This window comes from Nanorana parkeri, unplaced genomic scaffold (genome assembly GCF_000935625.1).
Source record: "Nanorana parkeri isolate BGI_ZX_2015 unplaced genomic scaffold, ASM93562v1 scaffold219, whole genome shotgun sequence".
Lineage (NCBI taxonomy): Eukaryota > Metazoa > Chordata > Amphibia > Anura > Dicroglossidae > Nanorana > Nanorana parkeri.
Window position 1 is genome coordinate 538,835 of NW_017306487.1, and position 27,451 is coordinate 566,285.

Sequence of the window (27,451 nt, forward strand, 5' to 3'; positions counted from 1 at the left end):
AATGTAATGTAATGTTTTCACTGTGGGCGCTAGATGGAACTGAGGAGCATATGAAGTAAATACTTTATTTTTTCCCCAAAATTCACAACCCTCTGAAAGTGTGTATTATATTTCATGTTAATAATATGCCATTTAACAGGTAATGTATAACATGGTAATATCCCAATTTATTTGGATAAATTGCTCATACAACGCTTTTAATCTGCACACAAATTAAATTGGCTTGCACACAAACAAATGAGAAACCAGATCAGCTTTGATTTTGCCAAATCTATCATGGAACGATTCCATGGCACATATACTTAGATTTGCTTAATCGTAATCTTGATTGTGAGCATTGCCTTCATTTGATTGTTGTATGAAACATCATCTAAAAATACAACAGAGATAAACAATGGTTAAATTTACAGTGATGTGATGTACTCTGTTTTACAAAATAGCAACATACTATTAGTAGTAGTAGTAGTAGTAGGTGTAAATAATATTATTATTATAATTTTTGTTTATAATCAAATTTTTATTCATTTCAGGTATACAGACATTGTGACGTTGGAGTGGTTAGCACAAATGGTGAGCGCTTAAGGAACAGTCTTGAAGCCGTTTTAAACATAAACAGGACAATCTTTTATTTAATTCAGCAACAGAAAATAAAGCTTCAACGATAATACAAGGTCTGCTTGTATTTCAGCAAAACTGAAGATATGACAATCTCACCACTCCAGGTTGTTGCACATACTCCTTGTGTCCCAGTCCCTGGCACTCTTAAACACATCCCTCATGTGTCACTGGCTCTCTGTCTCCTCGGCTGTCTTCTAGGTGCCTCCAGCACACACAGCCACCTGGCTCCCCTCTGACGTCTGGGTGTAGTCCTCCTGACTCCTGAACACCTCTGTTCCTCTTCCCAGCTGGAGCCCTGAACACACTCCAGCACCCTCCTCATGAGGGATGCACACAGGTGCACAATCAGGTGCTGGCTGCCACTAAAGCATTGACCCAGCTCTTTCCTGGTACAAGCAATTGCTTCCTGGAGCCACTCAGCCCCTCTGGCTGAGAATCCTGGGTGACTTTTAGGCCACCTAACACCGTGGTATTGCCACGCAATGCCACAACATACAATAAAATGTACATGGTAAACACTTATAAAGGACCATCGGACACATTCAGGCTCAGCCCATCTCTGCCATAGAATCCAAGGGCCATCATCTGACCACTGTGTATAATTATACCAAGCTGTACCATATCACTAGTCATTACACAGAGTGTGAGACTGCTCCGAGCATTCGTTTAGGTCAAGGTTTGGCAATGAAGGTGAGTAGTAGTAGCAGTAGCAGTAGCAGTAGCAGTAGCAGTAGCAACATAATGACATTTCCCTTCCAGGGACTCCATCACAGACTAGTAGTAGAGAGCATTGCTATAGCCCGAAACAAAGGTCTGGCGGTCGGAAAAAGCCGAAGAAGGAGTGGTAGGGGAGGAAGTAGTAGGGGAAGAAAAGAGAAGAGCCTAGAGAAAGCAAAGGAATGACAAAGAAACAAGGTGAAAAGTAGCTGTACAGAAAAGGAAGAGCAGACAGAAGGAAAAGGCACAAGAGGTGGGAGAGATGGAGGGTCATCCAAGCTAAAGTAATAATTCCAATCTTCTAAAGGTGCAATCCATACTGGTAAGCTGTAAGGCAATATGTTTTATATATAAGCTCATGTCAGGGCCCTGTAATCCTCCGAGTCAAGAAACAACAGCCATAGTCTCCATCGTGCCATAAAGATGGTGTGGCGATCAGAACGTTGAGCTATCGGCTCCTCTGACCTCATCAGTTAACTATTATTATTATAATAATAATAATTGATATAGCATCATCATATCCTGTACACAGGATATAATACAAACAAGGTTTAATATTAAAGAAGAAAGCATAATTATTTTTAACCCTTGCAGTGTGTCTACCCCTGCACTACAAGGGATAAGAGCTTATTTTTGTCAAGGGGATGAAAATAAAAAGGTTCTACTCACCCGAAACTCGCAGCCAACTAGCTGCTTCTCCTGTCTCTATCGCCTCTCCCCTACGCTGGTCCTGTGATGGAATGTCCCTTGCGTCTTTATATCCTATACACTATAAAGGACATGATGACTCACAGGACCATAGACTGCCAGAATGGAGGGGGAGTGAGGTGGCAAGGACTGGTCCAACAACCAGGTGGCTGGGAGGTTAAGGTGTGTATATTTTTGTTATCTTCATCCCTAGATAAAAACGAGCACTTAAAGTGACACCAAACGCAGGAATTAAATCTTAAAAATACATTCAAGTACCTTAAGCATTACCAAAAATGTATCTTATTTATGTATCACTCAGCTGTAGATCCTTCAATCATCTCTGAATTGGTGCTGACACTGTCCTTCTGGAGGGTGGCTACTTCTGTTTCCCATGGTCCGTGTGTGTTGTAAAGTAGCCACCGCTCCAAACTCACTCATTTAGTTTACTCATTTGTATTTAGATTGTAGTCCATCACTGGAGCGAGCTTGGAGCGGTGGCTACTTTACAACACATACAGGGACCATGGGGAACAAAAGTCGCCACCCTCCAGAAGGAAGGACAGTGTCAGCACCAATTCAGAGATGATTTGAGGATCTACAGCTGAGAGATACACAAAGAAGGTACAGTTATGGTAAAAAGTTAAGTTACTTGAATGCATTTTTAAGATTTAACTCCTGAGTTTAGTGTCACATTAACCTTTGCATTGCAGGGGTAGCCCCACCGTAAGGGTTAAGAATAGTTATGCCCAGAGTTCCTTTTAACATAAATATGTTTAAGTTCTTATTGAAACATTATACAAAAACAAATGCAAAAACATGTAGCAAAACATACATCAACCAATGTGTGATACATGCTCTTTAATGGACTTTGATTGTATTTAAAAGCAATCAGTAGCCCTTTAAATATAGATCAAATAGCTGGTGATCCTGCCACTGAGGGTTAATTCATCCTAAAAGGTGATAATGCCAGGCTACAAATCGCTACAGTGTGGTCACCCTGTGCAACCCCTGTAGCCACTTACAGGAGTTGTGATTGACTGCCTGAATTGGAGAGCTAGTGTGCCCACTTGATGGTGTCATGGCCAAGAAGAGGATTTATGCACTCCAGGGACCAGGTAATTAAAAACAAAACAGGATTTGAATATATGTTGGTGGTATGGCATGAATTGTGCCTATATGGCATGCATTGTGCCTACACACAGGCTTTAATTAGATATATAAAGGGATAAAGAGAAAATAGGTAGAAACATGAGGAAAGAGTTTATAAGATGGCAGTGTGTGTCTTGTCAGATAGTTTAGAAAGAAATCTTGTTGGATCAATGACTAGACTGGCTTCCAATCGCCCAAAGGATAACATTCAAAATATTAACAATCACTTACAAAGCCATCCACAACTCTGCCCCCAGATATATCTCAAACCTGGTCTCAAAGTATCATCCTAACCGTCCCCTCCACTCTTCAAAAGACCTTCTGCTTTCCAGCTTCCTCATCAACTCCTCCCATGCTCGCCTCCAGGATTTCACTAGAGTCTCTCACATCCTATGGAACTCTCTACCCCAACCTGTCCGTCTATCTCCCACTCTGACTCCCTTTAGACGATCCCTTAAGACTCATCTCCTCAGGAAAGCCTATCCCACCTCAACCTAACCACTCAACCATCGCATTCTCAAATAATTAATCCCCACACAGCTCCCTCCTCATGTATCACTTGCCACTCCCTTTTAGACTGTAAGCCCTCAGGGGAAGACCCTCCTTACCAGCTAGTCCTGAATTGTATTGTGATTGTAATGTCTACCTTATATTGTAAAGCGCTGCGCAAACTGTTGGCACTATATAAATCCTGTATAATAATAATAATAATCTTTGTAGTGTATGTTGGTTTGAAGATTAGGAGAGTACACACAGCACATAAAAGGGAATTCCAGAGAAGGTGAGACTTTGCCAGGCAGAGTTTGCAGTTTCAGTAGTTTGTGGAAATTAGTGTGAAAATGTATAGCAGGACTGGGTTGGACAGAGCGTTATAGGGTAAAGCTAGTGAACTGTAATTTATGTTTAATTGGCGGCTGATTAAGGCACTGGCAGGTAGGAACAGCACATAAAAAAACAAGAAGGGAGGTGGAGTCCTTTTGGGACTAGTCCTTTGTCCCCTGCTTGCCTTTTTTGGCACACCTTCTGCAGTTTGGGTTCTCTTTAAAGGTATAATGCTTAACACTGCATAACAAAATATATATTAATATAAATTAAAGTACTGATAAATATTAAAAAAGGGAATTTAAAGAAGACAGGGTAAATTAGCAACACCTATTTTGCACACTTACCTGTTTTCCACCCCATCCAAAATAGAGTGGTATGCTGATATTTCTTTCTCAAGCTGCAATTTACGGGACAGAAAATGTTCTCGATCCCTCTGATGCTGCTCAGTCTCACTTTTAATTTCCTCCAGTTCTGCTTCCAGCTTGGTGATCACAGAGCCCAGGTTCTGGAGCTCAATGTCATGCCAGTGTTTAGCATCATGCAAGGAGTTCTCCAAACCTCTTTTCTGCAAACACATACATAGAAATATAGTTATATGTAATGTCCATTCTCAAACTACCCAGTGTTAAACCTGAAGAAATGTTACTCCTTCACAATTCTCAGGGCACAGTGTATAAAGATTTTGCCAGTATCCTGTTTCTTCTAAATCCTTGCTTCTCAACTGGGTGGTTCGTGACCCAAAAGTGGGTCGCGAACCCATGCCACATGCATTCAACTTTTCTAGGTGTCAGACTCTTCAGCCTCCCCCTAGCGCAGCACTGTCAGTTCTCGCGCCGAGCAGCCATTCAATATATGCTGCCTGGCCGTGCATGTCAGCTTGAAGTGGGGTGGGCTGGAAGTATAAGGGAACCCCATCCATATGTGCATTGCTTACAGCTCCCACATGTGCTCTGCAGGGCACGCAAGGGAGCTTTACAAACACTGCGCATATGGATGGCGCTCGATCATAGAACAGCAGCCCACCCTGGACCCCAAGCTGAGGATCCACTCCAGTTCTCATAAGGTAGGGAGACGGAGTGGATCTTATAAAAAAAAAAAATATACTTTTTTTTTTGGAGTGTGTGTGAGATTGTCTGCTTGTGTGTGTGTGTGTGTGTGTGTGTCTGTCAGTATTTTTGAGGGTCCGTTCACACTAGTACACCCCAAACACACAGTCCGATCGCCTGCACCCGAACGCCTGGTACTGCAATGCCGTGCATCCCTTTGCAGTGCGACTTGGGTCGCAACTTAATGACCAAGGACAAATGTGGGCCCTGAGGTTACACAGGTTGAGAACTACTGTTCTAAATCATGTTGTTGTTGCAAGCAGCAAAATAATTTAGAATGCCCATATTATGGTATTTTAAGTTGTTTAGGTACTGTATATGGTACATAATGTTGCTTCTTTAGATTAAAGGAGAACTATGGGGTTAAGGCTTTTCCCCATAGGTCTCCTTAGGGTAACGGGAGGACACAAACTAATGTCCTCCCGTCACCCTAAGCTCAGTATACCGCGAGCTACAGCTCACGGTATACCGAGATGCCACAGTATACCGCGAGCTACTGCTCGTGGTATACTGAGACGCCGCAGCTGAAGCGAATCCCGACAATTATGTCTGGATCCGCTCAGCTGCGTGAGTGACAGCTGGCTCTGCCTATCGGCCAGTCAGCGCTGGCGGATTGGAGCGGGGAGGGGTAATCCAGCCCCTCCCCTGTCACGGCAGAGGGCTGTGACAGGATCGAGAGGTGAGCGATGTGTATGTGTTCGCTCACTTCCCGATCTACTGAGCCGACCTGTGACAGTCTCATTGTCACAGGTCGGCTAGAACAATGAGGTGAGTGAAAAGTACTCGCCTCATAGTTCTCCTTTAACAGATGTGGGTTCTACTGAACATGCCTGCAGACCTGTAGTAGATCTATAAACATTATTGCCGTCTATTTAATCCATTTAATATGCTTTCCCTGTTAACACAGCAGCTAAACTCACCAATGTCCTAAGGGATTCAGTCTCAGCCTGCAGGCTCTGGATTTTGCAGGCTGTATCATGGAATTCCTCTCTCAGGGTTTCCACAACTTCTTCTTCTTGGCTTTGCACTGCTGGCAGAGCTGCTGATTGCTGTTAAATGATAAAACAAAGCCACAACTCTACTAAATAATGGTTAAAATAGGCACACAGACCTCTACCTTTATCTCTGCACTGATAATTCATTTTATATGACTGGAGCCCGAGGCTTGAGCACATAAAGACTATTAGGGCTCATACATACCAGCACATGTTATGCTCACTGAAGCTGGTGATTAATGACCTGGGCTTAGAGCATGTAGTTTGGATGATGATGGCCATCAGACTGATGACATCTAGTTGCAAAAAAAGTACTGTGCCGGATATCTTTGGATTAAACTCAATATTGCAGCAAAAGCTGGTGTTTTATACCTGTGGACCCCTCTACTTTCCTGTTACATAACAAGCAAATGTCCAAGAAAGCTTACTCGATTCTGTGGTGCGACATTTATTGAACGCTACTAAATCCTGCATTCCTGTCCTTTGGCAGAGCCCCTTCCCACCTACAGTGACTATGTGGATACGCAAAGTGGAGGAGATTAGAGAAATGGAGGACCTGACCTTGTCCTTCCAAAACAGGCGGAAGCGATATCTCCAGACATGGTTTTATTGGATGGAGTTCATGGAATCCCCTGAGGGCCGTAACTTGTTAATATTGTCTCTCTATTTGGTTGGCAATTGGCGTTTTATACATTGATGATACTACAGGGAATCCCCCCCCCTGTGAACCTGCAACCACTCCCATTCGCTACTTTCTTCTCTCTAAGATGTGAGATCATATACGGTTCTGCTGTCTCTGACTGCTTATCTCATGAGATTTGAGGTGAGATTTAGGGCTACCACTGCTGTGCTGCCCAATGTTTTCCTTGCTGGAGAGGATCTGCAGTACAAGGAGCTACCTGATTCTGCTTCATTCATTCACAGATTACTAGTCATCAGGAAGTCAGCTCTTACATAAGGAAGCAAAACCTCCTCTAGAAAGGCCTACACATGGAGACAAAGTCCAGAACAAGGCATGGTGAGTCAGTAATGGGGAAAAGATGAGCTGCATGGAGACCCCAAGCAATACTGGTGACTAGTCCTTTGCCCTTAACGGGCCTTTTTTGGGCACAGCTTCCACAGTACGGGTTGTCTTTAATTATTATGAGGTGGCCAAGTTAGCTATTCAGTGTGAGCACACATTTAGGTATGATCATAAAATAAAAATTACTCTTTTGCAATATTTCTATATTAATGTTTGTGTCTTAGTTGCCAAGTGTCCCGCAGTGTTTATGCCTCGGGACTGTCCTTCAGGATCCGGGACACTGAGCTATAAATTCAAGGACAGACTAATGCCTTCCTGGTACATCAGTTGCCTCTATTGCCTGAGAACAACCCTGCTAAAATGACTATAATCACAGCTGCCAGCTGCTTCTGCTACTCCTGTAGGTGCCTGTGAGACTTAGGCCTCGTTCACACCTGACCGTTTTGTAGGGCGTTCTACGCTCGACGAACGCTCTACAAAACGGTCAAAAATATAAATTGCATTGTAGTCAATGCCCTCGTTCCCACCTAGGCGTATTTCCGCCCGTCCCTAACGCCATACAAAACGGCCCACGCCTGAAAAGGTCCCGGGACTACTTTGGGCCGTTTTGTAGGGCGTTTTCCAGGGCCTTTGGAATCGCGCGACTTTACCGCGAATCGCGGTAAAAAACCCGCGTGACGGTCGCGCGACAGACGCGCATATTACAATACGCCTAGGTGTGAATGGGGCCTAATACTCAATGGGTGCCCTGGCAACATGGCAAACTAGTCTGAACGTGCAGTCTGGCAATATATCAGCTTACAAAAAATCAAATTGCATGGCATTCTACAGGTGCAAACTGTCTTTCCACTGAGGTTTGTCCAGTTTAACACAACAAACCTCGCCGTACATAAACCAGTGCATGAAAGGCCTGTGCTGTATTGTATATAGCAGACATAACTGTATGAATACTGCTCTGTACAGTATATTCCTTATTCCACATCACCTCCGGGCTCCCAATTGGTCAGCAGCCTGTATCTTGGCATTATGCCTGTGACCCAGCCTCCAGGAATCCTACTGCCAGGCAACTCCTGCAGCTTAATCTTCCTTGCTTGCCAGATTTAAGCCTCACAGGCCCTGCATCCAATGCCTGTGACAGGTTTCTCCACATGCTTTACTAGCTGCCATAATTGTACCTGAATCTTGTTTTCCATACCGCCTTATTCTGTACACTGCCGTGCACATTCCTTTTTCCACACTGTATTTTGTACACTATGCTGCACATTCCTTATTCTGTACTGCCTTATCCTATATGTTGTGCCATTTATTTCCTATTTGTTTATTTTCCCCAGGAACAATGGGACTTATTTTACTCACACTGATATCAGTGATCGGACTTATTTCATCCCACTGACAGCAATAACAGGCATTTTAACTGCATTTTCTCATTAGTATACCCCAAGACCATATTTTGTATTACACATAGTAATCTAGGGGGAAACTTGCAACACTACAAGCTATATGAAGTAAAGCAACACCCACCTTATTGGCCACACCCCTACACACTTGGCACTGCGCTTTTCTTTTGATGTATAGGTATCCCCCTTATTTTTCTTTAAATGTTGGCAACTATGGCGTGTGCGTGTGGGTGTGTGGTACATGTTTGATATTACCCTGTAAGTACTGCTGGGACAACACCAATGTCAATACGGAAGAATACAGTTTGCATATATATATCTGTATGTATCTACTATCTAAACATGGGGAATCATGATGATATGTTCTTAATATTTATAGCTAAAGCAATGCATATTGGGCTGAGCCTGACCATTTTGGTTACACCCTGCAGCGCCCTCAGGCGGCCGCCTGACTTGCCTTGCGGTTGCGCCGGGCCTGCAGAAGAGTAAGAGGGGGCAGCATCAAACAAAAATTTAGGATTGCTGTGTCTGACTACTTACAAACTCCTGTAAGTAACTCAAGCAACAGAACTGGATGATAGAGGATGCACCATGGTGAGCAATCAAAAGGCAATTAATGACTTAAAGAACATTTTTCTCTTGAGAAGTAAAATGTAGGGCGCAGTGGAAGCCACCCTGCATACAAAGGGGTACAGCACACTGCCTCCAGTGGTACATTCATGTTTTTTATTTCATGATACATCAATCTTATCACATACGGGTGAAACTCGAATAATTAGAATATCGTGCAAAAGTAATTGCAGTAAGTGCTCCAAAAGGGGCCCAAACCAAGTACTGAGCAGGGGCTGACTCGCAACTTTTAGCCCAGGGGGCAAGTACAACCTAGAGGCCCATGGTGCGACAACTTGGTATCGACTTAGTCGATTAGTTGTTGCAGCCCTACATTCATCCCTGATTTCTGGGCACAGTCCCCGGATTCAGGAGACCGTCCCCTGACAAAATGTCCCCGGGAACATAAAATAAACCATTTTTAATTCAATGTAATGAGTCTATCTCATATATTAGTTTCACCTTTTAAGTTGCATTAGTGAAATAAATGAACTTTGCACGATATTCTAATTATTTGAGTTTCACCTGTAATAGTATTTGATACAAAAGGAGTGACCAGAAAACGAGTTATGTAAGTTCACTTATATCTGGGACAGCACAATCTTTTTTTACAACCCTTTTTTTTTATAAGCGTTCGTGAACCGAGGTAATCTGCTCTGTTTCAAATCAGCCCCTAAGACTTTGTAGTTAAATCTACAGCATTGTGTATGAATAAAGCACACATCACTTACCTTAGCCTGAAGAAGGGCACCAGATTCAGCTCTGTTTTTCTCAATGTCCTTCTCCCAGTGAATTCGAATAGTCTCCAATATATCATCAAGGCCTGTGCCAATTGGAGTATCCAATTCTTCCAGCTGAGATCCTGCCAGCTGCTTGTACAGCATCTTCACATCCTAGAAAATAATATTGTTGAACAGTATTGACAAGCTTGATATACCTCTTTGAAAAATATTAGTGTCATATTAAGCTGATCGCTACATCGTCTATGTTTTCCCTCAATGACCAGCATCTGAAAGGAAACTGTCAAGACAAAAATATATAGGCTGAAAATGTTTGATAGGCTGTCATGCTGATCTTCTGGTTTCAATAGTTATTTGACCACAAACAGAAATATCAGGCTTTCTGATGCTACTTGCTGGATATTTATTCAGGTCAATGACACAGTAAACATTGAAGCCAGGGATTTGCATGAGAGCCAGGAAACTGGCATCTTGAAGAGGCAGCCAACAATGGCGGCCCACATGTTTTTGTAATGACAAGTTCTGTTAACAGCTTTGTGATTGGAATACCCTTTTTTAGTATTCAAGCTCAATGTCGCATACTGTGAGAATGTAAATGTTGCAGCACAGAAATAGCAATGTGTACATGTGTACGTTCCTAGAACTTAGATCCTGCACCTAAATTGACAGACTAGTCCAACAGCATCCATAGCTCTTCAAGACAGCAAAGATTTAACTTGATGATGGAAAGGTATTAAATATTCTATTTTATAATGTGCTTGTCTAATATTCTCTTACTGTAGTGATTTCAGTGACATGCAGTACGTTCCATGCAAGGTGAGGCATTCCCCAGCCGCGCCCCCAGCCTGCCAATGCCCCACCCCCCCCAACCCAGTCACCAAGCTATGTGTGCAGGAGGGAGGGAGAAGGGAGGAGACAGGGAGGAGCCTCCCTGTCCCTCACTTGCTCATCACTGGTGAGGCATCGAGATCGATTTTTGTTTCTTTGTGTGTTTTTTTTGATTGGACAGCATGGGCCAATGGCGCTTTACCATTGGTCCAAACCATCCACAGAGCTCAAGCCTCTAACACCAAGTAGAGGCTGTTGCAGCTCTTGCCTCACTAAGTTAGGTAACTGTCAAAGCCAGATGCAACTCCACCTGTAATTAACAGGCAGCGCTCCGTCCATGACCGGCTACACTGCGGGGAGGATTTCCCTGCTGTGTAACCTGTTAGAAGCCGTGTGAATGGAGAAGAAGCTGTCAGCTTCAGACTTGAAGCTGACAGCTTTTTCGTCCATAATACTAGGTGAGGCTCTGCCCCACCTGTTTCCCCTGACTCTCATGAGTGCATTGGAAGAAGTAGCCTCCAGTGACATCAGCTCCAAACCCCTCCCACATAGAGGCTAGTAGTACCTCCAAGGGTCGTGCTTATTATAGCTGAAGTTGTTTGCTGCATTTAGCTTGGGTTTCTTTACTGAAATGTCTTTAATCTGGTGCCTTTACTTACATTTTACGTCACATGAAAAGGTATAACTACAGGGTGTGCAGACGTTGCAGCTATGATAGCACCCTTGAGGTTTTTGGAATATCCCTTACTTATGAGCTATGTAATACTATTATATACAGAATAATGCAGCATTTCTAATCCAGTCTTATGTCTATTTCTGGCATCTTTCTCATTGCAAAAGCTCATTCATTTTTTTACCTCTTCATGGTTCTTTGACAGCAAAGCAAGCTCCTCCTTCATGCTTTCTATCTGACTTTCCAAATCCATTTTTGTCAAGTTAGCATCATCAATCACTTTGTACAAGGATCGGATCTCCTCTTCCACCGCTTTTCTGAAAGGCTGCTCATTCTCATATCTGTAATTCAAACATTGTGTCATTTCCATGAAATACTGTATTGAGATGTTGTTTATGTGGCCTGTATTAGGTGGGCTTCTCCTATATAAACTATATATGGGGAACCAACTGTTATTTTATTATACACCAAGGGAGATTTTTGTTCAAGCAACTTTCAAAACAATATACTGTGGGGGGAATTTATCAATACTGGAGCAGAAGAATCTGGAGCAGTTGCCTATGGCAACCAATCAGCTTCTCTCTTCAGTTTGTTCAGTTAAGGTTTGAAAATGAAAGGTGAATGCTGATTGGTTGCCATACACAGCTGCTCTAGATTTTGTCTGCTCCAGTTTTGATAAATTCCCCTCTGTATATCCAGTAGATTAGAGTTGATTAATACCACAGAAACTCAGCTTTTTTTGCATAAGGAAACATCCTGGTGAATACACATATTCATTCAAATAATATGCAGGACATTTACACAGTAACACCCAGTTTATTGAAACATACTTTGGGAATGTCATTTATTTCTGGGAATTCCCTTCTAAACTAGAGGTGAACCTGTTTACTGTTCAAGGTGATGTAAGTAAATCAGTTGATTGTATATATGAATCAACATGCATCAGCAGCAGTTTGCGAGGAAATAGATAGTGGTTTTGTACTGATTTTATTTTCTCTATCATAGTCAGTGCTAATAAGATACATATATTAAAATGTCTTCTTTAGTCATGTAAATTGCATTGTTATGGCACAGGGATATTTTGTATTCATATATTCAGCTAGTCTGTTTGAAAAAATATTGAATAATTAAAATAAAATGTTGCCCAAACCATTATAACTTTCCTTTAATCACCCAAACACACAATTAATCTGCTAAAGGTTTCAAAGAGCAAAAATACTCTTATAGTATCTGCCCCTTAGTGGATTTTACATAAAACATATATAAAGAACTCACATCAACAAGAGATACAAGAAGATTACATAAAAAGCTGAGCCTAACCCAGTGGTGTATCTAAAATGATTTCAAAATAATAACTATAGAATGCCTTGTACTGCTTGTAGGGGTAACCAATAGTGGGTTTTCCTGTCTGTAATTTAAGGTGCCCATACACTGCACGATTCTCGTACGAGAATCGCGGGAAATCCCGCGATCGCACGAGAATCGTGCAGTGTATGGAAGGCATGCGACCGTTTCTACTGTACGGTCGCACGTCTTCCATCGAACCAGCATGTTTGAAAACCCGCCGGGAATCGTACGATTCTCGGCGAGTTGGTGGCCTGCTGGTTCGACAACTGCCGAACGGGCCGATGTGCACACGCGCACACTGCCCGTTTGCAGTCAGCGTAAGCCCGCCCCTCATTACAGTCATCGCAAGCCCACCCCTCAGGGGGCGTGGCTTGCGATGATCGAGAGTGCGATCTGCCCGTCCAAGATGGGCAGATTGTATGTTTTTTTAATCCCTTTACAACCATCGCAAGACTAAGGTCTTGCGATGGTTGTACAGTGTATGGCCACCTTTAGGCTTTCACACACATAAAACAAGGCGTTTATGCCTCAGTTCAGGATTGCGGGTGTAGCCATGAAAAACATTCTGTTTTGCTCCTGGGCCACCCACTTTAAAGAAAGTGACTGTGCAATGGAACAGCACAAGAAATAATAAAAAAAACAAAGGCTAAAACCATGCAGGAAAGATGATAACAATACATTTTACAGAAGAACATAGATAATAACATAATGCATAAACATGGTACAGAATCCAAGCAGGGTCTGTCCATCCTTACAAACAGACATATCAGATGTCCTGACACCTGGAATACAATGCTTTTACTAGGCCTGTGGCTCACTAAGTTGGATGGGGAGGATGAAGATGACAGCCATACCCCTTAAAAAACAAATTAGCAAAGTCAGCTCCTGTATAACTATCCTAACAGGTTCCTTTTAATGACTATACACACTTTTTTTTTTTTTTGGTATAAAAAGTTCAGTGTTTGCAGGGAAAGCCACACGCCTAATTTCAGCATACAGTAAGCCTATTTTCCTAAGATAAATGTGCTCTTGTTTCTCAGCTAAAGAGGCCCAATTGAAATAAATATTTTTCTGTTTCTTTCCTATGAGTGTAAAAAGACCTCTTTCATAGGTTTATTTTCCAAAACATATTTACTTATTTGCAAAAGCGTGCATTCAAATGTGATCATGTGAAGGAAACGATTACTGAGATGTTGTTTATGTCTATCAAGAGATATATCTTGATAGTTAAAATAAACTCTATTTACTCAATCAATTTTCTGTATGTTGTCCATACAATGGGGCTTAGCTAAAGGTTTATGTTACAAGATTTAACTTTTAGGCTGAAAGGCAAATTCTTGATTTCATTGCCCTGTCTTCATAAAATAACATATACTTCATGATTTACAGAGTAGTTAAATAATCTTTTGAAAAGCAAATGCAATGGAACTGCCATGGCATCCAGTCATGTGTGAGGTTATTTTTTCTAATAAACACTGCAAGCATGAGAATTGTAATTTGTTGCTGGTGGTAACATTTTTTTCAGCTCTAGGTTTCCTTACAAGTTCTTTAGGACTTTTTCACACCTATGTGATTTAGATGCATTTTACATTCATTAACGTTCTATCCTACGGAAGGTGCGTTTTGCTGGTGACTGCACCAAACATGCACAGCACCTGCCCCTCACTAAAATAGAGAGGTGTGATGTGAAGGGCCCTTAGTCTGAAGTTATTGCTATAGATTATGAACTTCCTTTTACAGAGGAAAACAGCATGGCTTGAATCAGCCCCATCCCCTATAATGAGGCAGCATCTCTTTTGGTCATGTGGGAGGGTGGCAGGCAGAGCGGCATTGGCTTGCCTGCTGCACAATGTGCCTGCCCCCCCCCCCCCCTCTCAAGCCAAAGCATCTCATGTTGCTAAGAGCCAGATGGGGTGATGTGTAAATGGCATACACATTTCCCCGCCCAGCTCATAGCAACCTGGGACGCTCTGGCCGGTGTCCCACTCAGCTGCTGGGAAACAGTGACATCACTGGTTGCCAAATGATGCAGAGGCCACATCCCCACCCCTTATAGCATGCACCACCATTACTGTCGAGATCCACCCAGCTGCGTGAGAGCCAGCTGTACCCGCCCCCGCCCGCTCCTCCAGTCAGCGCTGGAGGATCGAAGCGGGGGGGAGGGGGGGGGAATCCCTGCAGGGAGCCATGACTAACAGTCACTGCTCTCTGCAGGAAGATGATCGAGAAGTCAGTGAGTGACGGTATGTGTTCGCTCACTTCCCGATCTATTGAGCCGACGTGTGACAGTTTCATTGTCAGACGTCGGCTCGAACTATGAGGATGGTTGATTTTCACTCACCTCATAGTTCTCCTTTAAGGGTTCATGTGCACGGATGCACATAAAGTCGTAATACAGTGGCATACAGCATAAAATACGCTTGTATCTTGTGGTTCTCAGAAGACGCAGCCGCTGCGTTTTTCTGTCCTTAGCAATTTTTGTCCAAACAATCCTATGTGCAGGTGTACACGTGTAAAGGCCTGTGCTAACATTTACATACACACAGGCAAAACTTCCGAGTTCGGGAACTTATATCCATGGGTCTGAAAAAAACACTTGTACTGGCATTAAGGTCTCGTTCACACCTAGGCGTATTGTATCTGCGTGTCTGTCGCGCGTTTTTTTACCGCGATTCGCGGTAAAAAAGTTGCGCGCCCGTTGCGCGGTTCCGAAGGCTACTTGGCTGTATCCCAATCGAAACGCGCAACAAAACGGCCCAAAGTAGTACCTGTACCTTTTCAGGCGTGGGCCGTTTTGTAGCGTGTTAGGGACGGGCGGAAATACGCCAAGGTGGGAACGAGACCATTGAATACAATGGGATTTATATTTTTGAGTGTTTTGTAGAGCGTTCGTCGAGTGTAGAACGCGCTACAAAATGCTCAGGTGTGAACAAGGGCTTAGTCATATAACTGTGGACAGCCATTTCTGTTCCTACAATCCTATAGACACGCAAATACAGTCATATTTTACGCTGTATGTCTAAAACCTATATTTGCACATGTGCATAAGCCCTAAGCTATAACATCTTTTGATCTAGTCATAGATCAAAAGATGATGGTAGGAAAGATAAACAACTCTGCTATAAAACAAGGGAATAAAAAGAAGATGTTTCATAGCTGTAATAGCTAGTTTTAGTAAGTTTAATTAAACTGCACTTGCTTTGTAATGTCGAAGACATTTCGCTGCTTACTGAAGTCACTTTTTCAGTTCCAATGAGTGTCAGGAACATACCCCAGCTGGGATGTGTTCCTGTCTCATTAGAATTAAAGTAGCTGCATGGACAAACCCAGCTGAATGTGACTGGCAACTACTAACTGTACCAACCACCCATGGGTGGTTGAGCATGTTCACTTTGCAAGGGAGTTTTCACTTAACTTAGTGAATGTGGAGAAGCCGTGCTGACTACTCCAAAAGTGTGCTAACAAAATTCATATTTTTTAAATTTTCTGTTTATGTAAATGAGAATTTCCTGCAAAATAAACTTACACCATATTCGTTAACGTGAACTTTTACCAGGAGATATGCATGCTGATATGAAATCATCTTACATTGATTAGTTAAACAGACATATTTTTCTTTTACTTACAAATTCTACTTCCTGGTCTTATTGGGCACAAATGATGTAATCATGCCCAAGCATTGCATCCTGTGAAGGTTACATCAGTAGTGCATTGATTGGAAATCTCATCTGTAATCTCACAAGACCTCAGGGAAAGGCATTTTCCTCCCCTGAGATGATGTGCATGGTCACATGTCCTTGTCACATGTGCCAGAGTTCCAGGAAGTAAAGGGAGATGTATTAATCTGCCCTTGGGAAAAATGGCCACTATGAGAATAATGGGGAGGAAGATAAAAGTAAGATATGCAAAGAAAAAAAAGCAGGCAATTATAAGTATCTGTTTGTAGATTGTCATTACTAAACATTTCTAAAGGTGCCTTTGTTGTTGTTTTGAAGATATGGGTAAAGGTCCTATTTAAGTTAAGTGAAAATTCCCTTCTAAAATTAAGATGGAAAATCAACCTCATAGAGTTAATAAGTACATGTAGGTGCCTAATTCTGATATAGGACTCAATTGCAAGATCGATCTGTGTACTGTGTTTACTACATATGAATGTATCTCATTATACATGTAAATGTTTTATTAATAACTGCTTTAATTTTGAGTGATATAACTGGATCTAAAGGTTCAAAAAGATTCACTGCATCATTCTTTGCTTGTGCTTACCCCATAGTTGCAAACAGACAAGCCCTGCAGTTTAAACTTCAATACGCAACCACTTAGTAGCATGTAGTACTTATTTAGTTTATGTCATCTGCAGTAATTGTTTCGATACCTTTCTTTAAAGTCTTCTGCACATGCTTGTATATTTTCTGTCTGCAGCATAAGGCGAGCATTTTCCAACACAGCATCTCCGACCTGTAAAAACAAGACAGCCATGAAAGATGACTAAGATGTTCCATTGTATTGTATATGTATTAGCATGTCCAAACCTGTCCCCAAATGCATGGACCAAGGCCAAACATATCTTACTGACCCAAGATACAGTTTACTTTGATGCAGTCGAGGAACCCGGGGACACCGCTGGGCCCCGGCTTCCTCGACCGCAGCTGCTGGCTGTCACTGATTGTCAGTGATCTGGACAGCGGCACCTTCCTTCACACAGCAGCCAGTGACAACCAGCAGCCTGCGATGCCATAGTGACCCGGGCTGCCTGCACGGCATCATTTGGGAGCCCTTTGTTCCACATCCTGGCCAGGGCCCACTATGCCCCGGGCCCCATAGTGGCCGCCTGGGTCACTATGGTGATAGTGACGCCACTGGAACTTGGATTGTGGAGGAGGAAAAATGAGCCAGCAGGACTGGATTGTGAAGGAAGGAGAAATGAGGTAGCATGAACGGTTAGTGGAGAAAGGGGACAAAAGGAGCAGTGAGATTGGATTGAGTTGTAATGGGATAGAGGGCGCAGTAAATCTGGATTGTGGAGAGGGCAGTGAGGAGAAAGCAGGACTGGAGGGTAGACATGGGGACAGAGGTCAGCAAGATAGAATTGAAGCAAGGAAATTGGATTGTGAGAGAGGGGAAGAAGGGAGGCATTTAGATCAGATTGTAGTATAGGATAGATCAAGCAAATGGTGCTTGGCAAGATCAACTTGTAATCAGACAAAATATATCCTTTGTGGAACTACAGTCCCACCAAGTATGTATAAAATGGGGGATCAGGTTTAATAGATAGGTAGATAGATAGCTCCCCCATTTGAACCCCAACAGGGCAGAACCTGTAGTCAATGACAGTTGCTGCACATTATATAACTATCTGTTAACACAGCCCCAAACCGGCAAGAAACTTCCACCATGCTTCACTGTTGCCTGCAAATACTCATCATTGCACCACTCTCTAGGCCTTTGGGGGACAAAGTGCCTTCTATTACAGACAAATATTTTAAATTTGGACTCATCCATCTAGAGCACCTTCTGCCATTTTCTTCACACCAGTTCTTGTGTTCTTATGCATAGGCAAGTAACTTGGCCTTTTTTCTATATTGAAGTAATGGCTTTTTAGCCTCAAGCATCCCCTGAAGACTACTTCTGATGAGACTTCTCTGGACTGTAGATCGGACTGTACCAGGGTTCCACTGAGTGGATTTTCAGACTAAAACTTTATGTTTTGGATGAAATGGTGAAGGGAGAAGAAAAGGGTGACCTGAAGTCAGGAAAATCTCTTTGCTAAATACTAAGATAACTATAAAAGCTTGACAGAAGTTCTACCTCCTCACCACTCTATTAAAAGTACTTCTATTGTTCTCTCTGTTTCCTGGGCATATTTTCTTTAACTTTATTACAAGAAATTTCCCCAGCAGGGACACAGACACCAGTATAAACCCAAATGAAGTTCTGAATCTAAATCCAAAATAAAAAACGTTAACTTTGGTTCTACTTAAAATCCTGTTTTACAAGCCTTGGAACCATCTAGTTTCAAAGTTTTGGCTGAAGTTCCAGTATGAAACATCTGTACAGTTTATTAGAGAATAAAGTCAAACATTGCACTTCTTGTACTAGCAAACATACAGTGCTGGATTAATATAATCTTTGAAGCTAACTCAAAGCACAAAGCTTAAGGGAGACATAGGTATTTACCATTCAGAGTTGCTTGTACAGCCCTGATAACAGAAAAAATAATTTTGTGTTAACATTGGATATATGCATGCGATACACTGCCATACAACCGTAAAATTTGTATGCATGTACGCATATAGCTGTATAACTGTGTATGGTCATCTAACGCACTGCTGCCACTGACTGATAGCTTCACAAGGTGTGCAGTGAGATTTGGCGATATCATTACTCTGCTGCTTACTGTTCTTGTGACAGTTTGCTGGAGAAGAAGCTCTACATGAAGGCCTCTGCTTGCTTCATTTATTATTTGGATCTGTGCTTCTTTCACCTCTTCTTCCTGATCATTCCCCACAGCAGTAATCAGATCACCAGTCATCGGGGGGAGGGGTGTTCAAATCAGCTGTAGGGAGCCCAACTAAACTTTGATAGCACAACTGAGCTTCCTTCTGTCAATATATTTTTTACATGTCAAAGCAGACCTAAACTGTAGAAGTATGTACACTTTAGTTTTATTAGATCACCCAGGCATTGGGGGCAGGCTTAGGGTAGTAAAGAAATCAAAAAGAAATCAAACTCTTATTTTGCTACTAAGGGTCCCATAATTCTCTGCTTCTAAGTCACATGACCTGTAGTCAGTATGTTGGGTCATATGGCCTGCAGCTGCTCTGTATTGTGGGTGCTGATGTCCTAGGAGTCTTTGTTTACTCTAAAGACTGCTGATGTCAGTGGCCCAATGCATGGCCTCAAATCTGAAGCACCAGAGGGCATTATTTTAAACATGTCTAAGGTAAATGTTTGATGACTTCACTACACCTAGAATGGCTTTCTAAACCCAGGTCATCTATTAAAGGAATCTAATTCTACAGTTTTAGTTTTTTTAATTAACACAGACACAAATAGAGTACTAGAAGAAAACCCAATCCATGCAACCAAAATTCACTTGTACATCCCAGGCCAAAGTGTATCTTGAGAACTTACCCATTGTGCAAACCATGAAATTATTCTTAACAATAAGCTTCAGCACATTTACTGTACCTCCTTATAAAGTTTCTAGCTGGATAGTTATCTGCCTTCCATTTACATGCAGTGGCCTAACTCTCTGGAACATTGTACAGGAAATCTTTCATATTACCAGGGATTAGAATTGTGTGTCTATACATACATCCGAAGGCTTTATTTTTTCGACCTACTTGTTGTAATGACTGTTCCTATTCATCTTGTACTGTTCTTATTTTCTGCTGTTTATGGCTGCTGCACAAGCTCACTGATTTTACCATACATGATGTGTTGTACGTGTATGTTTTCCCTTTTGCTTTTTTTGAAAATAATAACAAGATTATGAAACAGAACATTGATGATATTTATAGAATATTTTATATTTAGGTATGTTCGATTTTTTCTGTCTTAGGCTGTGTGCAATTGTTCACTCTTCAGTGACCAAGTTAATCACTGGCAAGTCATCAGCTGCCATAGCTTGTCCCTATCCATGATCCAAGCTTTTTCTGTACCATGTGATATTTGTGGCACTTCAGTTATGAATTCAATGCTGTCACACCCTATTTACCATCTCCTATCAATTGTTACCACATACCAATCAATTATACTGTGTGTGTGTGTGTGTGTGTGTGTGTGTGTGTGTGTGTAATTATAGTTTTGCTTTTTCTATTTGAGTAACTGTGACATTGTTGTTTGAATTATTTTATATTTGTGTTTTGTCTCATAATTATAGCAATATGAAATTTACTTACATAATACACATTGGGGGAAAGTTATGAAAACTGGAGCAGTCAGAATCTGGAGCAGTTGTTCATGGCAACCAATCAAATTCTCTTTCATTTTCAAATCTTAACTAAACAAACTGAGATGAGTAGCTAATTGGTTACTATGGGAAACTGCTCCACATTCTGTCTGCTTCAGCTTTGATAAGTGCCCTCCATTCAGTCTCCTTTGTGGGACTGTGTGTTGTTGGTCATGTTCTGTTGCCAAGCAGTGTTTGTGTTCCCAATGAAAGGCCAATAAATGTGTTTCTGACAGCTTGTGTGTGGGAAATGGACCCTTCAGCAAACAGCTATGATTGACAATACTATTAGAAAGTAAATAAACTTGTCCTTTAAATTAATTATGTGCTGTACTATATATACAGTACTACTTTTTCATATACATTAACCCCCTCATGAGCAATGACGGGATAATCCTGTCATGAATCTTGAAGAGGTTAACAGACTCCTGGCGATTTTGTAGAGCTGGCGGCCAGCTTTACAGTAGGAGCGATTCTGCGGCTCAGCTGCCGCCAGATCTCTTCTATGATCCGGTAAAGTGACTGCCCCCCCCGCCCGACACCCCCGCCATGTTTTCTGGGCTCTGTTGTCCCTCTTACGGGCCTGTTGGGAAGCTGGGGAGGAAAGCGGCGAACGTCCATTCACCGTTCTCCTCCCCATGCTACGGGACGGGGAGCGACGCATATTGCATCTCTTCCGGTCCCATAGCTGTCATTGTTGGGCTCCTGAAGCCCAGCAATAAGCTATTGAAGTGCGATCTGCACTTCAATAGCTTATTTAAAGTAGAAAGGTGATACTAGGGGTCTTTTGGACCCCCAGTATCACCTTAAAGAGGACTGTCACCACCAATATGCTATAGGGGCTATGTGATAGCAATTAAAGTAAAGTTTAAAAAAAACTATTTTAAAAATAATATTAAATAAAATGTAAAAATAATAAAAACTAATGTAAAGTCCCCCGCAAGCACGCACGTCGTCACGTAAACACGCGTCGGGTGTGCCTATGTACGAAAAAGACAATTGCGTTGTTGGGAATCTCCGCACACGCCAGAGTGAGAACAATAATTTTGGGGCCAATTTTTACGCGTAGCTCTAAACTGATGACCTGTAGGGGCTTTTAAAGCGTCGTGTATGGACCTTTTTGGGGTACTGAATTCTGTTGCACTTTCATTTACACACACAATTTTTAACCTGGGTATGTTGGGTATCTCTTTAATCATTGTAACCTCCTCTTTTTATATTTTTTTTAAATAAATGGTTTCATATAGTGTTTTGGGGCACTAAATTTAACTTAAGTGCATTTTTCACTAAATTTTGGGGTTTGATAATAAGTTGCGCTAATGTCGTGCAACATACAAATTTGCAACTGTCACCATTTTATTGTAGAAGAAGTAGCTCACAGCGCACACTAAAACAAGATGGATCCTGACTGAATGTTATGGCTACTGACTTTAGTGATTTGTTCCTAGACCAGATTTACTGTATAAGGTGCTAACAGGCTTATTCAGTAAAGCTGTTCTAGGAGCAAATCACTAAGTTCAGTTACCATGCTGATGCTATGCTCCTTGTGCTGTTTATTAAATAAAAATGCTATTATAATTCTTATAACCATTTAATACCTTATACTTTAAAACAGTCTCATATCATATCCTTTTATTTTTTTAAATTACTTTTTCTGTATAGTAATATTGCCATGGCTTTGACATTCACACAGTTTACCACTTGCAATTCACCAGTTGTACATATTGAGGTTTTCTGTGTGTAATAATGTATTCTGGTTAAAACTTTAATTGTAGTTCTCTTTCGCTCTTAATTAAATAAGTCGGGGTGTAGTCTTCCACGGTGAGTTTAAGGGCCCATTCACACCACATCCATATCAACTCCAGACCAGGCCAGATTGTTTCCGGACCCAAAATGCATCCTAAAGTATCCCTATGCTATTTTTGGCCTCTATTCACACCAGCGCAGTCCTTTCCGGACCAGACCAGAAAAATACTGCATGTCTCATTTTGTTTGGTCTGGAATGCACTGGAACGCATGGAAACACATCAAAAAGCATACAAACGCACTGGACTGCACCTGAAAGCCCATTTTAAGCTAAAAGAAAACAACCCAGCTCTGGAACGCGGCCAAATCACTGTAAAATCACAATAAAAATGTGATTTGGCCGCAGCAAAATGCAATGCACTGCATTCCAGATCTGGTCCAGATCTGCTCCGGAAAAAGTGTGTGAACCTGAGAGTTTATGAAAATGCAGGGGTTGCGATACCTTAAGGAGTAAAGCATGCTTGTTTTGCAAAGTAAATTTACACTTTGCAAGGGAATTTTCACTTAGCTTAGTTAATGTGGTGAAAATTCACTTTGCAAAGAATATTCAATCATGTGCAAGGACAACATTTAAAAAAAAATATTGTTTTTGCTTGCACACATTGGATGATGGAAGACAGCAGAGCTTCACTTCATTCGCTAAGCTAAAGAAAAATTCCCTTGCAAAGTAAAATCAACCCGAGTATGTTTTTCTGTTTCCAGTTTTAAAATATTTCTAGAAAGAAGAGAGAGAACTTGATTTTTGATCAAGAACAGATCTGATGTGAGTGCAAGGCTGGTGAGGCTAAAAACAAAAAGCTATAATATGGGTTCTTGGGGTGGAAAAGGCACCACAAGTCTAAAAGTTGGAAATGTCCCAAACATTTTCAATGTGTTTCATTGTCGCGTATGACAGATATGATCGAGACTTGGAGGTGTCCATGGTAGGCCTAAATTTAGATCTATGCTTGCAGTCCCATCTGCGAACAGGTGATATTCATTATATCTAATACATGTTGACTTCATCATAGTGTTAAAAGATTTATTTTTCTTTACAAAACTTACTCTGTTCTAGATTTTAAGTTAGACAGTAGTGGAGAAATATATTGTTCAGATGTTTTAGACTCTCTATCCTAAAAATGGTCTTGGATTTTTTATATCATTGGTTGCCAAGCTGTGGCCCTCATCTGCAGATGTCTGCTATATGCTGCTGGTCCAACACGATCAAATGTAGCTTATGCAAACATTGCAAAGGCCGTTGATCATTCTCTGATATTGCTTCACCAAATCATGGCAGCACAAATCATAGAGTAATCAGTGATACTGGAGGGCAACATTGTCCCCTCAGTGCATCATTTCATCAAAAGCCTTTATAGAGATTAGTGTGTGGGTAAAATAAAGGAGGGTGTACTTATAAAGAGGTGGTTTGGATGGGTAGTGTACTTTTTGACTCCCATGCAAGGTGGAGAGAAGAATGGATCAATATTGTAAACTGGTGTCAGGGGAGTACTGGGGAACTTTGGCCTGGGTGGGGGCAAACACAGCCAAGTATTTCTTTCTTAGTAGGAACAGATTTGTGTGAGCTACAGAAAAGGTAAAACGCAATGTGCCATGGTGCAGTGATTTGTTGGTATAGTGAAACGTTCCTACAGTACATGGATTCTTGTGACAAACCCTTTCACATATTACAGCATCCACTTCCTATCTGGCTCACAGAATATGTTCAACTGGCATCTTAAAACTGAAGACTTCCCCTCTGTCAGATGCTGTGATTGCAGGTCTGAACGGGGAGCAGATAGTTAAATGATGTCAAGCATGTATCATTGACTGAAGGTCCTGCACTGAGGTCTGAATGCCGCCAGCCCAGTCCCTCCCTGGCTGGGCCAAGTGGAAAATGAAAAGATTAGGTACACCAGCTTTGTAAAGTGCAAAGAGAGCGTTTTTTGTAGCTGTGTGGAGTTGAAAATGAACAAATCTCACACACCAGCTTTGTAAATCGCACACTATAATTGGCGATGCTTGCCACATGTGAAGAGTGGTCTGGGCCATAAATCTCTGAGGATCACTGTTTCAAATGCAGCTGCACGAGCATGTATTACTTTCTACACAAATCTCTGGAAAACAAGCTATGCAATTCTCTCAGGTGAAGAGAGAGCTTTGTATGCATGTCTGCTGCCACCTTGTGATTCAACAAATTACATACAACCAGCCCAGAGTTACAATATCACATGATTTTCTTTACAGCTCTTCCAGTACTCATTTATACAGAATTAACAATTTGTACTTTAATAGGAGTCATGTATAAACTGATTTACCAAAGAAGACAAGGACATCATTCAGACCATTTGTTGTGCATTTCTTCTATACCATGTGCATGTATGTGTACATGTGCATTTTAAACTTTTAACTAGCCCACCAAAGAATTGTGTTTGGGCTGCCATCATTTGGACCAACATTTGTTTGAACAAGTAAGGTCAAATGTGGAATGCAAAGCAGATCACAAAAAGTCAGTCATGCACATTCAGTTTTTAAAATCAATGAAATATAGCGTGAACTAACAAATGTGAGGAGATATCTAAACAATACCCCCGCATAAGACATTTGTTAGTATAATTTGATAGATCAAATATTAAACAAAACCTGCGTGTGTGTGACTGGCATTGAGCTGACCACACACTATTAGAATTTCTTTGAAGGTTCATTCCAGCTCCTTCATCAGAGCATTCGATCTTGCCATCGTTGCGTTAACTAATTTTAATTTAAAACCCCTTCAAAATTTTGTTCAGACCTGCTATTTAATGCCAGATGTATTAAACAGATTTCGTTTGTGCTAGCACATGCACATTACGATTTTTCCTGAATGATAATCGCATTCACGGTTAGAATTTCGTTAATTCAGATAAGAAATTAGAAATATTTTCTATCCTGCTACACTGATTTTCCTATTCGCTACTGTCAAAAACGAATGTCGATTAGAGCCACTAACCATCAGAAAGTGAACATTTGAGCAAATCTGGTGTATGGCCATCTTTAACCTGTTTATAGTGTATCAACATTAATTAGAAGAAACCCTTTTGAGCATACTTTTTTGACTAAAGTCAAATAGTAAGTAGTATCTATTGTATGAATAGAGAGGCTAGGTGAATTGGAATTCGGAATATCCGCTTTATTATATAATATTAGACATCATTTGGTGTCAGCTAGAAAGAATAGAGTTTTACTACTATAGTCAGCTAAATGGAAAAACACATTGATAAAAATATTAAAGTGACACTAAACTCAGGAGTTAAATCTTAAAAATACATTCAAGTACCTTAACTTTTAACAAAAATGTATCTTATTTGTGTATCACTAAGCTGTAGGTCCTCAAATCATCTCTGAATAAGTGCTGACACTGTCCTTGCTTCTGGAGGGTGGCTACTTTTGTTCCCCATGGTCCCTGTGTGTGTTGTAAAGTATTCACCGCTCCAAGATCACTCCTGTGATGGACTACAATCTCATGTTTGGTTTACTAATTTTTATTGAGATTGTAGTCCATCAAAGGAGTGAGCTTGGAGCGGTGGCTACTTTACAACACACACAAAGACCATGGGGAATAAAAGTAGCCACCCTCCAGAAGCAAGGACAGTGTCAGCACCAATTCAGAGATGATTTGAGGATCTACAGCCGAGTGATACACAAATAAGATACATTTTTGTTAAAAGTTAAGGTACTTGAATGTATTTTTAAGATTTAACTCCTGTGTTTAGTGTCCCTCCAGAAGGAAGGACAGTGTCAGCACCAATTCAGAGATGATTTGAGGATCTAGAGTTGAGTGATACACAAATAAGCAACATTTTTGTTAATAGTTAAGGTACTTGAATGCATTTTTGTGAGACAGGTAGGACCTCCATTCTATAAAGATCTGTTGTGCCGCAAAATAACCATTCTATGTTGAAAATGAGTATAAAATAAAAAATATATAAAATAAGGGGGCACCAACAAACTATGAACATATTATTATAGCTGAAATGTATGTAGGAACATTTAAGAATGTATAACAAGTATTTGTGTGCATAGAAAAGTAAAAATCTGTTACTCTTACAGAATTACAGCAATCATATTAGAAAACTAACAGACCACTTACCTGATGATATATATTCTCCCAGTTATCCCTGAGTGATCCCCAACTGCTCACAGTTGACGCCTTTTTGTCCAGGTATACCCTGATGTGTTCTTCCAGCTCACGGTTCACCTGTTCTAGGGCTCTTACTTTATCTATGTACTCCACCAGGCAACAATTCAGAGATTCAAATGTGGGAGCTCTTCCTCTCTCCAAACCTTGATTTACAGGAACAGGTGGACCAGAGCTACGCAATCCCTGCATAAAAACACTGCTGATGCCAAGAGCCCGTCGAGATACTCGAGTACCAAGGCTACTTACACCCCCGGTTGGTACACTTCCTACATACACTCCAGGAGACCTGGGTAGGTTGCTGGCACTCCCGATGCTGACCCTACGGTTGGAAACCCCAGAACAGTCTGCAGAGGACAAAGGGAGCTGTTGCCCCAAGATAGATGATCTACGCCTTGGTAAGGGCATTGCTGCAGGAAGATCTCACCACACTGTCCCTGCTCTGAAAATCTCTGGATTCCCCTCTCCATGTTACGTTGGTTTTTTTTTCGTTGTTGCATTTTTGGGATTACATCTCGTCATATGCATTTCTAGAATGTGGTCTTTGGACTGTTTGTAATGGAGAATTCTGTATCATTGTTCAACAGCATCTACTGACTCAGCAGTTCATTTCAGGAATAATCTTTGTGCTGTAAATAAATGGCCAATGACAAACGGTCATGCCACACGATTTATACCTGACAGTCTGTATGGACAATAAAATCGATGCTTACCCAGACATTTACACATGGGTGTGTCATAGCTGTGCTCTTACAAATGTTACAGCATCAGATTAACCAGAAGGTTTTAACTCCCTACTTTATACGGCCCCAGAGCACTG

General features: G+C 41.4%; 1 protein-coding gene across 1 annotated transcript; it reads right to left on the reverse strand.

Moving 5' to 3' along the window:
* Window positions 1-284: 284 nt before the first annotated feature.
* On the reverse strand, window positions 285-27,229 carry BFSP2 (beaded filament structural protein 2). Its single transcript, XM_018555949.1, has 7 exons — window positions 26,584-27,229; window positions 17,094-17,176; window positions 11,556-11,712; window positions 9,862-10,023; window positions 6,026-6,154; window positions 4,344-4,564; window positions 285-370 (listed from the first exon to the last, which is right to left on the reverse strand). Exons 1-7 carry the CDS (start codon window positions 27,037-27,039, stop codon window positions 367-369), a joined length of 1,212 nt encoding a protein of 403 aa, XP_018411451.1. The 5' UTR covers window positions 27,040-27,229; the 3' UTR covers window positions 285-366.
* Between the last annotated feature and the right edge of the window lie 222 nt (window positions 27,230-27,451).